Source organism: Euprymna scolopes, chromosome 35 (assembly GCF_053919585.1).
Source record: "Euprymna scolopes isolate OS-2025 chromosome 35, ASM5391958v1, whole genome shotgun sequence".
Classification (NCBI taxonomy): Eukaryota; Metazoa; Mollusca; class Cephalopoda; order Sepiida; family Sepiolidae; genus Euprymna; species Euprymna scolopes.
This window is the reverse complement of record NC_136516.1, coordinates 45,184,817-45,198,893: the sequence shown is the minus strand read 5'-3', so window position 1 is coordinate 45,198,893 and position 14,077 is coordinate 45,184,817. Positions and strand designations below refer to the sequence as shown.

Here is a 14,077-nt window from a genome sequence, read left to right as displayed (position 1 = left end):
TTTTTTGATAATGATGGAAATACAACGGAGATGTAAGATTTAAAACCAAGCAATAATTTATTAACATAACATGTATTTTTAAAAAAAATTTTTCAGAAAATAAAATTTTCAAATTATGAAAACATTATTTTAGAAGGTTCATTTTATAATAAATTAAAAACAAAATTTGAAGATTAAAATGGCTTCGGCCTTCACTTATATGTAAAAAAAAACAGAAAATTTGTTTTTCGAAAAAAAAAAAATTACTTGATAAATTTTTGCATTCTGGGACAAGTAGATACACAATAAAAGTTTTTCTTCATATTTGGTCTTGCCATGAGTGCCAATCTGAATAAGCACCGATTATTATACTGTACCCAATAAATAGTAATGATTTCAAAAAGTACCTTTCTTTCCCTCCATTTAATACCTTCTGTGCAGGTCAGTGCCTGCTTGTTTTCATCTGCTTATTCTGCATACTTGGTCTCATGTTAGTTTACGAGATCTTATGCTTATTTAAAGATAGCGAAACAACATTTTATCTTGATTGGCGTCCGATCTTTCTGATGTACCGTTTTTCTTATATCAAATAAAACCTTTCGTAGCTAACAAAAGGGACCGTTTTGTTACAATTTATTACATTCCCTTAAAAATAAAAAAGAAAAAAAAAGAAAGGAAATGAGGCTATATGAAAATAAATTTTACCAGAGAAATTATTTTGTCTATTCAGAAAGAAAAAAAGCAGAAGATGGACTTATTTAGAACTAGTGGGGGTGCCCGGCGTTGCCCGAGTGTTTGTCAGTGTAAAAGAAGAAAAAAAGTTTTGGTAGGGAGGTAGGCTCGAACCCAAAGCCTTGAGGCGAACAGCCTGATAACTTACCACGACGCTACGAGGGGAGAGAAGTGATAATGGTTGAAATTAAACGTTTAAAAAAGCAGGTGGTTAAAAGAACATCAGCATGTGCTTTTCTAGATCAAACATCACGCCATAGAGAAATGAAATCACAGCGCAAATTTTGTAACATAAAAATCGCTGAAATAAAAGATAGACGCGACCTCGTTTCATAAATCGGAGATATTATAATCTAGACAGTATATAAAAAGTTGTAAGAATTAGTGCCCCCCTCCCTCGAGCCCCCCCCTCCAAAAGCCTTTGACAGACATACAAAAAATGCGTGCACACACACACACACACACACACACACATTTTCGCTTTTATATTATAGATTCAAGTTATTTTCAAAACAAATTACAGAAAAATCTTTAAAAAAATAAAAAGAACAATGTCATGTTCCAAAATTTACGTATATTGATTTAGTAGTATTTTTTTTTTAACTAAGAAAATCAACTTTTATAAGGAAGCAAGATACTATGTTTTGATCCGCTATGTTTAATAAATAAGGGGAAGATAATTTATTTTGAACTACTGAGATCAAAATCCTTATAGGGGCGACAATCTCCTATCAAAATTGCTAAACAGAAAATTTTCTATATTAAAAAAATGTCATCAATTTGCATGATTTTTGGAATGACAACTTTGTTCTGTGACGGATACATTCATGATAAGATTTTTCTGCAATTTAGCTTTTTTTAAAATAGGTTCGATTCTAAATCAACATCAAACTTTTTCAGCAGACCACTCCCCCCCTCTGTTCACATGGATATTCTCCGATGAGTATGAAATAAATGTGTGTCTATTTATGTTTTCTTTTGTTTCTTCTTTTTAGATAAAAAAAAAATAAATGAATTCTGCGCTCACCAAGGATCATGTAGCCATGGACTTTGTATTCTGCCACTTTCAGATCTAACCACATCACAAACTGTGAAAGAGTCCATGGCTGAACCTTTTGGACCATCACAGAAAAGTCTTCCTTGACTGTGTGCAAATCAAGGGTCATGATTTTTCAGCTGTGCCCCAGAAAATACTTCCCCTGAAAAAAAGCAGAAAAAAAAATAAATAAATAAAACAAGTCAAATAAACATCAAATTCTACACCATAATACTCACCATGATACTTGTCAAAATTATCAGCAATTCCAGGTTTTCAAATTAAACGTTGCCAATCAAAAAGATGAATTATCGTTGCTTATAAACTTCCCACAAAGGTTGTTTTCAATGTGGGGAGAAAACCAGCTCTCCCAAAAAAGGGTGCAATCTGGCAGTTTCCAAATAAATAGTAATTGTCTTGGTATGAAGGATTTTCCCTACATCGACCAAGGAAAAATTACAGAACAGTTACTACTTGGCCAGAAGGCCGGAAGTTGGTGCCAGCGTTCGATTAGTTTCGCTTTATTTATACAAAAAAGACAAATAAACAGCAGAGACGACCGCACGGTGAGAATTTTTTAAAACTCGATAAAAAAAAAAAAAAGAAGATAGACACGATGTCTGTTTGCAAATCTGAGATATTACGATCTATGAAGTATAGGAAAACTTCTCTCGGAATCTAACTGATGCGAGAACCCCGACGCAAAAATGTTTACATCACTTTACGGAGGCCACCCGGTCGTGGGCCAGGGAACTGCCGATTTGAATCCAGTTTCGCTTTTTTTATACTGAAGAGCAAAAGAAACATGCGGCGATCTAAAAATCTGGAATAAATGGCGCGTGAAAGTCAGGCAAATTAAATACACATGTGATCCCCATTCGTAACTCGTAGATATTATCATTTAGACAGCGTATAAAAAGTTTTAAGGGGCGAGCCGACCGAGAAGTCCAGCGAAAAAAGCCTTTTGCAGACATACACAGAAAGCAAACATACATACATACACACATTTTGGCTTTTATATATATAGATTAGTGGGAGAAAAGCCTTGAGCCTTACAATCTGGGCAAAGCCAATCTTCACAAGTCTCTTTGATAAAACATTTTTTGAATTACAGTAAAATTGTCACTGTAAGAGAATATAGTTTTTTCTTATGGTGAGTTTTCATTGAAATGTTCAGAAAAAAAATTCAATTTTACTTTAATTCAAAAAATGTTTTATTAAATATATTTATTTGCTTATTTAAAATTAATCATTGAAAAAAATTAAAAAAATCTACAATAAATGTTTTTAAAATTATATTTTAGTACATTTTTATAGAGTGGAACAATAAAATTGTTGCCTTAGAAAAGACATAATTCCATTTTTGTTTGATAAAACCCGGTTTTCTTTCTTTGTTGCAAACCATCTACTAGTTGGCCAGTTGTGTACAAATCCCAAGAGCGATAGGAGCCTTCTATCATGTCTGAAAGTGACACAATGTTCAACGAGCGAGATCAGAGATGCAACTCATGTTCTTTACCGATCTAAGTTATGATAACAGGACCATTGCCAACACCCTCAAAATGCAAATCTAAACGGTTCAACGCTTGAGGGGACAGTCCAACGCATTGGACAACTCATGGTTATGGTCTTTGGTGTGGTTTCAAGTGAGGGCCACATCATGCCACCTCATATCTTCAAAGTCGACTTAAAAATAAACACCAAAGTGTACCTGGATGTTCTGAAAAGTGTGGTGATCCCCTGGTGCAATCAGGTGGCCGCTGGTAAACCCTACGTGTAGCAGCAGGACTCGGTGCCAGCCCACAAGTCCAAAGAGACCCAGGCTTGGCTTCAGAAGGAGTGCTACAGCTTTGAGCCCTTCTCTCACTGCCCCTCCCCCGACCTGAACCCGCTAGACTACTTCATTTGGTGGTCATATGTCTTGGCTTATCTCTGGGACCATCACCTCCCACAACACCAAAGTCAACCTGATCACCACCATCCACCAAGTATTCGCCGAGCTCCTGTCGGCACTTGTGAAAAAGGATTAACTTCAAGCTGTTGCTGATTTTAAAGCATTTTTCGTTTTGCAGAAAAAAAAAGATTTAATTTTGAATTGACAGTGTGAATGAACAAAAGAACATTACCATTTTTGATCCAGGGATACTTAATAGTGTCTGTGTAACAGCTGCTTGTACTGATAACAGCAGCAGCAGCAGCAGCTGCATAACACTGTGCAAAGTGATGTCACAACGGAGGAGGAGAATGGAAAGAAAAAGAGAGAGAAAAAATGCACCATGTGGCGAGGACAAACAAAAAATTGCCAGGGAGGATGAACGTGTGGCTCGTGATAATGAGAGACTTTTAAATACATGGCAGGCGATATAAACTAAAAGACTTTTAAAACGCAATGCAATGCGTTATTTTGGAAGAACCATGGATGCATTTCAAGTGAAAAAGCCGAGTCAAAGTTTTTCCTTTCCTTTTTGTTCCTTTGCGGCTGATCTCTGCATGCAACGTGTAATGACACTGTTACAATAAGTTCTAATGAATATTATGTTTTAATAAATAATGTATAATTTTTCCGAAACAGTGAGAAACTGTCAATTTTAAAAGAAAAAAAGGTGAAGAAATTAAAAAGGAAGCGTCTATGAACGTTTCAGAAAAAATATTTACATCACGCGATGATTTAGGAAAAAAATATCTCTGACTGTAGAAACTACATCAAACTAAACATCGGAAATCTCTTGGAACCATAAAAGCAAAAAAGCTCAACTAGTTTGTTGTGCAATTTTTTTTATACCTCTTTATCAGAAACATCGCTCTTGGAAGATGAGAACTAAGAGATATGACAAAGGAAGCGAAAACTACATGACTGTCGAAAAAATAATCACGGTTATATTTTCTACTTTCTGTCAGTTTGAGTATAAAAATAGGTAGCAGTGTTGTGTACTTGTAAAAATGAAACAAAAAAAAACTCATCACCCCGTCTTTAGTTTGAGTATAAAAATAGGTAGCAGTGTTGTGTACTTGTAAAAATGAAACAAAAAAAACTCATCACCCCGTCTTTAGTTTGAGTATAAAAATAGGTAGCAGTGTTGTGTACTTGTAAAAATGAAACAAAAAAAACTCATCACCCCGTCTTTAGTTTGAGTATAAAAATAGGTAACAGTGTTGTGTACTTGTAAAAAAGAAACAAAAAAAACTCATCACCCCGTCTTTAGTTTGAGTATAAAAATAGGTAGCAGTGTTGTGTACTTGTAAAAATGAAACAAAAAAAACTCATCACCCCGTCTTTAGTTTGAGTATAAAAATAGGTAACAGTGTTGTGTACTTGTAAAAAAAGAAACAAAAAAAAACTCATCACCCCGTCTTTAGTTTGAGTATAAAAATAGGTAACTGAGTGGAATTTGTTTCATTTTTGTTATTTTTTGCGACTGTCTCAGATACAACGTGTGGGTCTGAGTGTTAAAATGTAACGGTATCGTTAAAGAATGACGAGTACGTTATATCTGCATGAATATAAAAAAAAAACAAAAAAAACAAATAAACTTCATATTGGTGCATATATGCATGCGTGTGAGAAAAATCAGCAGAGCGCACAAAGTCAGGATCATCTTCACTGCCTGTCTGCCTTTTGGCACCCAGTACCCACAACGTATCAGCTTAGCTAAAGAGGATGCAATTCCAAAGTGCTGGCCTTTAGCATGCGCATCAATTATGATGAGCTCAGTAATTGGGCGACGCTTTGCCAACAGAATCGGGTGTTTAACCTCCATGCTTAAGTTGTAAGATATACCAATTTGGCCACCTGACCTGATTAGACCTTCATCATCAATAAATAAGTCAAAGTCCAGCACCAACCCAGATAGTCTTACCTGAGAGATCCAACAAAAAATCCAGTTCCTCAGGATATACTTGGCGTTGCATCGTCTGCATAAGCAAAACAGCTGCCAGCTTTTCACTGTCAACTTCCAACCGAAGCAAGCGATTGATAAACTTGAGGACCAAGGAAGTCACTCAAATGAAAGGAATCTTTCCAGGGGGAGAACAGTAGGTGGTTCCTCTTTATAAAGGATTGCAGCATTCCAAGAGGAACGGGCTTTCCTTTGGCTGCGTCGGTTGAGGCATAACAAGTTCTGAGTAGGCCACAAAGTGGTGCCACTACTCAACCTACCTGAGCCATAGCACCAGAACTGGAAGCAGGTTTGGAACTTTTCCAACATCATCCCCCTAGTGATTAAGTCAGCAGGGTGCTCTGCTGTTGGAACATACTGAAATGAGGGATACAAGCTGAGAGTGGCTTCTAACTCAACACTCAACTGCTGGATATCCTTCAACCTATCCTGGGCAAACAGGTTCTTGCTCATGACGGACGGTCCCAGAGATAAGCCAAGAGAGGACCATTTGAGAATCTGTGGTCATGTGAATTTCAGAGGGAGTGAATCCTTTAAAGTTTCTTAAAATCGTGAGCAGGCAACTCATGGCAAGGAACACCGCCATGAGTTTCAGGGTAGGAGGTGTTTTCCTTTTCAAAGGAGCCACCCTAGCCTTAGCAAATACTAAGCAAGACCGGCACTTCTGCACCACATATGCCACAAACCCATAGGCTTCTGAAGAGGCATTGCAAAACAGGAACAGTTTGCCAGGTTCACTCTCACCGAGTGCCTTACGGTCTCCAATTCGGAAAGATCTTAATAAAATTTCTTCCATAAGGAAAAAAATTCAGGTGGAACCAGCACATCCCACCCTAATCCTTTCTCCCAAAGCTTGCTTAGCAGAATACAACACCGTAATGAAACGAGCAAACACAATGATAAAGGATCATAGATTCTAGCTGTCTCCCTGAAAATTTGTCTGTATAAGCATCAGGGTTGCATTTAACCGTAGCCACTCGAAAGTATCGATAACCAAGTACCTTTTTCCAGCTATTGTCATGAACACTCAGTGTACCATCCTCCTCCATATTGCTTGAATTACTACATGATCAGAATTGCAAAACTGTAGTTCGAAGCCTTCGTGAAGTAACCGCTCCCGAGAGAAAGAGTGTATAATCCACACAGCTCCTCTGAACTATCACTAGACATGAGATTATCTATGTAAAAACGATTCTCCATCATAAATATGCAGTTATCCATGGTAAAACGAGCCACATCATACTGGAAAATATAATTCAAGATATATGCAGACTTCCAATGGGAAGTATCGGCACGAGAGGGGTGGGGGCTGACCCTAGCGAGGAAAAAAAAAGGAAATAGTTTCACTGAACAACGGCAACTGAGGGAGAAGAGAAAAAAAGAAGAGAAATACGTTAATTTTCTTGCAACAGGTTGTTGCGACCTCGTATAGTAAATTCTTGTACCAAGGTCAGATAATTATCACAGGAAAAATAATTATAGACCCAAAAGGATCTTAATAGTCAATGTAGACAAAAACAAAATGGCTTGAGCCAAAAAGGAGAGTGAAATTATGAAAAAAGGAAGAAGAAAGAGGCATGCGCAACAAGCCTCTTTTATGACAGACGAGTCACGTGACATTGATTACAATAAAAATAATCCTTAGCAAGGCATTCGCTTCTTAGTCTCAAGCATCCGTCAGAAGCACAGGAAAGTGAGTAATATAACTTTTTCTGACGGATAAAGGAACTGGAAGCGGACCCAAAAATAATTGTGTTGTATCTAAAACAATGTAGATGTCCTCCATTGTTAAAACAAAAAACAGAATCGGTTTTTATCTGATTCCAGCTCCAGACAGATCATCAAGAAGGCCTTCGTGATGTCCGTCAATACGACCTGATTATTGGAACAGAAAGTGAGCAGCAAAGCTAAAAGGTCATTTAAATTTACTCCCTGGTAAATAGATTCGTTCAAAGATGGAGAGTTCCCAACCTTGAGGCTAGTTGAATACTGACCAAATTTTCGTGATCGAGGTAGAGTCCAATTTCAAGATAGGCCTATGAGGAATCCAAATGAAATCTTTAAGTCTCTGCGGAGGCACAAAAATCTCCTCTATTATACCCTCCTGTTCCTTATGCTGGAAAATCTGCAGATACTCCTCGTAAAGCTGTTTCCTCTCTAGATTTTGTGCTACATGTTCTACTATGTGCAAGGCCACATGGTTGGAAGGTACATGCAATATTTTGTCATCCTCCCAGGGCAACTGGACATAATACTTGTTGTCTTTAAACAAGATGGATTATTAGAACAGCGCAATCTTCTGTTCATCATCGGTTAATTCTTGTTCTCTTATCCCCAGTGACTCCACTCCAAATATTTTCTCTAATACCCATTCCACATCACTGTCTAGGGGGAGGGAGGGGCAGAAAAAAAAAGAAAGAAAAAAAATCACTGAGTGGATCTTTATACATGCTCTGCGACTCTAACACAAAATATAGGTAAGAGGTTGATGCTAGAACCGAATTGAAGGCAAGACTCTCTGGATGAGAACCTGGAGAATGGCCCAAGTCAAGGAACTGCTTCATCTAACCAAAGGGAATCTGTTGGAGCAGTAAAAGTTTGCTTATACAAACAAGGAACCAGTTGGAGAGTGACTAAGTGTTGAATAAAATCCAATTCAAATATCGCATGAATCGGAATAAAGCTTGTGTCTCTCTCAAATCTAGCTGCTAGGAGGCAATTTTGACGTTGGAACTCATCTAAAAGAGTATCCGACTCCTCAATGTGTACTGATATATCTAGGTCTTCCTGTACTAGTACAGAAAGAGAATGTGGACAATGAGATGCAACACTAACCTCCAATTCTACTTCCCTAAAGTGCCTATCACAATCTTCAAGTATGGTAGTTAATTTGAGTTTGCAATCCAGTCTAATGGAGGTTAAGGGACTAAGTCCGGCCACTGCCAGTGTCCAGTACACAATTGGCAGAAACCTGATTACCATCCTTACCAGAAGTCCAATATGTCCTGGAATATATGGTCTATGATCTCATCCTCATCGAGGTATTCGCTTTTCAAAACAAAAAAAAAAAAAGCCACCTCATAATTCCTGTTACAAATAGTCAGGTGATTAATGAGCAATAAAGGTTTCAGGAAATTCAACCTTTCGGAATCGTTCACCATGCCGGCCACGCAATTTTCAAATCGGGATAGAAAATTCCTGAAACTCATGGGGTTGGATTGCATCTCCAACCCATCAAAAGTCAGCCCAGTAATCTGGAGCAGAGGCGGCTTCACAGTAAATGAAGACACACCTCTTTCAATTCCTGGGGAACATGGAGCACAACTTATGAACTCAGAGGTAGCAGGAAGGAACTTTGACGGAAGCTGCTCCAGTTCCCTTCTGAATCTCAGGGTATGTGCCAGAGATTCCTTTTCAATTTGTAACCAATTTTCCTCCTCAGAAGATAACAGCTGAATCTTGCTAATGCATATATAAATTTCGGTCAAATATTCTACAACGGATTTCTGCAATGCAGCAAATGATTTACTAGAGAGTTCGTCTTCCATGTGAGCCATCTCCAGAATAGTTCTGATTTTGGTCCATAGAAGAGAAATCCTTTTCTGCAAATCTGCCTTGCTTCTATCCATGTTAGTGAAGGTTTCTTCCACAAAATGTGAAAAAACTTAATTTTTCCCCTAAAAAATTCAGTTGAGAAAAGGAAGCAATCTGCACCTACCTTAGGTTGTGGAAGAATTGTCCCCTTCCATGACGTGAATCAGTTAACAAGTATCTAGCTAGCAAAACTGAGGTAATCAAGAAGTAGCTTCCTGGCACCAATGCATTAAAAAAAAAAAAAAAAAAAAAAAAACATGTGTCCACCAGAGAGAAATCTCCTTTTTAAAATAACTAAATAGTCATGTGATTACTGTAACCTGACCTGGGAAAAACAAACTTTAAAACAGCTGAGAAGGCAAAGCAATCTCTTTTTGTTAGTAAGCAAGGTAAGTGCACACCGATCTCCCTCTCTTTGAGAAATCATTAACCCCCCCCCTTTTTTTTACATTTTAAAACTTTTTTTTTTTCGTTCGAAAAACAAGTAGTGTCTAACATTACATATGAGCAAGGAAAAATGGCTGCGAATTGACTGTTACATTTTTGAAGTTTTGATAATGACTTAAAAATAAAACATAAAATACTGTTAGAATAAATGTTACGGTAACAGTTATGTGATTTCTAACAGTATTTTGTTTTATTTTTAAGTCAATATCAAGATTTCAAAAATATAAGAGTCAGTTTGCGGCCACTTTTATTATTCTCATGTAACCCTAGACACTTCTTGGTTTTCGAACCGAATAAATGTTTCAGTGTAAGTAAAAAAAAAAACACACACACACACACACACACACACACTAAAATTTTTCCAGCTAGGTAGAAGAGTAACTTATCTTGCCTTTGGTAATATTTATTTAGGTGCTAGTGCACTTACTGATCCCCGCTATTTTTTAAAATCGTATTTCCAAGTTTAATTAAAGTTTTTTTTTATTCAATTGTAAGGTTAAAGTAATAGGTACAAAACACCCTCCCCATGTTAAGAATGGCTTTTTAAATAACAACGTTATTATTTCAGAGATCACTCTCTGCATGAGTACCGTTTATTGTAAAACAAACCTGTTTATAATACCACCCAAATTGTTTCAAATAATAAGCTCAATGAAGTTACGTTTCCGATATAAGAGCATGTATATTTGGTTGGATCATCCTAATGACCAAAGAATCGGTCCGCAATCATAAATTTTATATTCTTTTTATTATTATTATTATTATTATTATTATCATTTCGATGAATATTGTTTTCTACGAGGAATATGATAGAAACTATTCACAAAAAGATTTTAATTAACAGCTTTTTTTTATATGTCTATTTTCATCCCTTTTCATTAAAAAACAAACAAAAACAATTCTTTCTCAAAAACACCAAACAATTGTTAAAGTATTTTTAAATAAACAAAACGAAAAAAACAATCGACAATTATTATAACTGATAAGCAGACGACGGTGAAATATACCTGAGAAGATTGAAAAAAAAAAAAGTAAAAAAAGAGATCCCGAATTAAAAGGGTGACATTAATGTAAACACCATCACAGCTGGTTGTTTTGTTGATTCGACAACCATATTGACTTTTTTACTTCCGGTTTAATAGTCCCGCACCGGAAGTCTAAAAGTAAATCCTAGATCCGGGCTTTATTTATTTCATTTATTTATTTACTCATTTCATCAATTTGTTTACTTTTATCTAAATAAATTCAATCTAATACTTGGTCTAAAAATATTGGTACTATTTTTTTTTTTTTTTTTAATTTTTCGAATTGCTACTGCAGTATCATTGGCCTTACATCCTATGCTAATCTCCACTATAGGAGGGAAATGTTGTGCATTTCTCTCCTAATAATTACTTAAATAAGCACGAGGTCAAACGACATTGCTTTTGACAAAACAATAATAAAGGGTTTATTTAGAAAAGGCGAGATTGTATCTCAGACTGGAGAGAAAGAAAGAAAGTGTAAATGTCTGTTTGAAGGTGTCGTCTGCCATCAGACTGTAGTCGTCAACAAGTAGCAGTGGGAGGGGTGAGTGAGAGAGGTCTGTATAGGTCGCTTGCTGGTGTCTTTCTGGCCATCGCAGCTGAGATCCCAAAGGGCTAAAAATAGTCCTTAAGGGGACAGCTCAAATCAATGCGCCCTGCCAACTGATTGGTCAGTGTGGCCGAATCACTTTGGCACCAGGCATTGATCCACTTATAGTAAATAGTTTGTTAACTGCTACACCACCTCCACCCATAAAATACAAAACAAAATTCTACTTTTTTTAAGCGATTACATATAAACAGCATAAAAATTTGATGGTTAAAATTTTTTTTAAAAAAATCAATATTTTTACTTTATACTGAGGGATCACTTTCTTGTATAAATTAAATGTAAACTGATAACCCACTTTTGAACCAGATAGCATTTTAAAGAATATGTGTAGCGACCACTATATAAGGCCGGAACAAATCTTTGGCAGAAACATTTCATAGCAATCACCGTTTTCAACACATACGCGTATGAAGTACATGCAAGCTTACAACATCGTAATTTGCCCAACTGCACGCATGCAATAAAGGAACTATGTTAGGTTTTGTGCGGAGTGAGACAAATAGTTTGGAATGTTCTAGAACACATCTATGTAAGCTTTTGCATGTGTAAATCCAATCATTCCAGAATGCAGTTCTACAAGTAAACATCATCACTGCCGACTCCATCTTGACTGGGCCCTGTTGGTGGGGCATTAGAATACGCCGACTGCCCCTCTGCAGAGGGTAAAAGTCCCTCAATGGGGGTCCTGGATATGACCTTAAACTATATCCAGTGGTGAGGCCCCAGCTTGTGGGCTTTGGGGAGTGTGGAGCCACCCTTTAATTACCATTGCTTCCAGGTCCACTCTGACCCGCAGTGGTAGTACCTGTTAGGGTCCCAACTATGGGTTAAATAGAAACCGATGTGAAAACAACAAATATATTCTATTAAAAAAAAATTTTCTTCAAAATCTTTGGATTCGGCATTAAATAACCTGAAAAGGGTTGATATGCCGTAAAACAAAACAACCAGCCAACCAATCAGCTGTCTTGACTGTGGGCGCATCATGCACCCTAAATTCTCAGCCTGAAAGTTATCATACCGAACGAGAATTAATTCTTTTCAACAAGTTATTTCAAACTGTTGTTTTGATATGTAATGAATAGACATACACATGCAAGACAATTACATGTTCTAATGACCATTTTCTTTTCCCTCCAGGAAATAACAACGTGCGTCTCTTTTGCTCATGAAAATCTGAGATCATGAACTTTTGCCTTTTCTACAGGACACTTACTAACAAAGATTGTCTAATGAACACTTATTAACAAAGATTGTCTAATGAACACTTATTAATAAAGATTGTCTAATGAACACTTATTAACAAAGATTGTCTAATGAACACTCATTAACAAAGATTGTCTAATGGACACTTATTAACAAAGATTGTCTAATGAACACTTATTAATAAAGATTGTCTAATGAACACTTATTAACAAAGATTGTCTAATGAACACTTATTAACAAAGATTGTCTAATGAACACTTATTAACAAAGATTGTCTAATGAACACTTATTAATAAAGATTGTCTAATGAACACTTATTAATAAAGATTGTCTAATGAACACTTATTAACAAAGATTTCTAATGAACACTTATTAATAAAGATTGTCTAATGAACACTTATTAACAAAGATTGTCTAATGAAAACTTATTAACAAAGATTGTCTAATGAACACTTATTAACAAAGATTGTCTAATGAACACTTATTAACAAAGATTGTCTAATGAACACTTATTAACAAAGATTGTCTAATGAACACTTATTAACAAAGATTGTCTAATGAACACTTATTAACAAAGATTGTCTAATGAACACTTATTAATAAAGATTGTCTAATGAACACTTACTAACAAAGATTGTCTAATGAACACTTACTAACAAAGATTGTCTAATGGACACTTATTAATAAAGATTGTCTAATGAACACTTATTAACAAAGATTGTCTAATGAACACTTATAAACAAAGATTGTCTAATGAACACTTATTAATAAAGATTGTCTAATGGACACTTATTAACAAAGATTGTCTAATGAACACTTATTAACAAAGATTGTCTAATGAACACTTATTAACAAAGATTGTCTAATGAACACTTATTAACAAAGATTGTCTAATGAACACTTATTAACAAAGATTGTCTAATGAACACTTATTAATAAAAATTGTCTAATAAACACTCATTAACAAAGATTGTCTAATAAACACTTATTAACAAAGATTGTCTAATGAACACTTATTAACAAAGATTGTCTAATGAACACTTATTAACAAAGATTGTCTAATGAACACTTATTAACAAAGATTGTCTAATGAACACTTATTAACAAAGATTGTCTAATGAACACTTATTAATAAAGATTGTCTAATGAACACTTACTAACAAAGATTGTCTAATGAACACTTACTAACAAAGATTGTCTAATGGACACTTATTAATAAAGATTGTCTAATGAACACTTATTAACAAAGATTGTCTAATGAACACTTATAAACAAAGATTGTCTAATGAACACTTATTAATAAAGATTGTCTAATGGACACTTATTAACAAAGATTGTCTAATGAACACTTATTAATAAAGATTGTCTAATGAACACTTATTAACAAAGATTGTCTAATGAACACTTATTAACAAAGATTGTCTAATGAACACTTATTAACAAAGATTGTCTAATGAACACTCATTAACAAAGATTGTCTAATAAACACTCATTAACAAAGATTGTCTAATGAACACTTATTAACAAAGATTGTCTAATGAACACTTAT

At 35.5% G+C, this 14,077-nt stretch overlaps 1 protein-coding gene across 1 annotated transcript in view; it reads right to left on the bottom strand.

Moving 5' to 3' along the window:
- LOC145259850 (uncharacterized) overlaps positions 1–10,838 on the bottom strand; it is a 34,246-nt gene extending 23,408 nt beyond the window's left edge. The window contains exons 1-2 of the mRNA XM_080117692.1: positions 10,692–10,838; positions 1,739–1,910 (exon numbers count right to left, since the gene is read on the bottom strand). Of these exons, the coding sequence (XP_079973818.1) occupies positions 1,739–1,877 (139 nt within the window). The 5' untranslated portion in view covers positions 1,878–1,910; positions 10,692–10,838. The remainder of the gene's footprint in view (positions 1–1,738; positions 1,911–10,691) is intronic.
- Between the last annotated feature and the right edge of the window lie 3,239 nt (positions 10,839–14,077).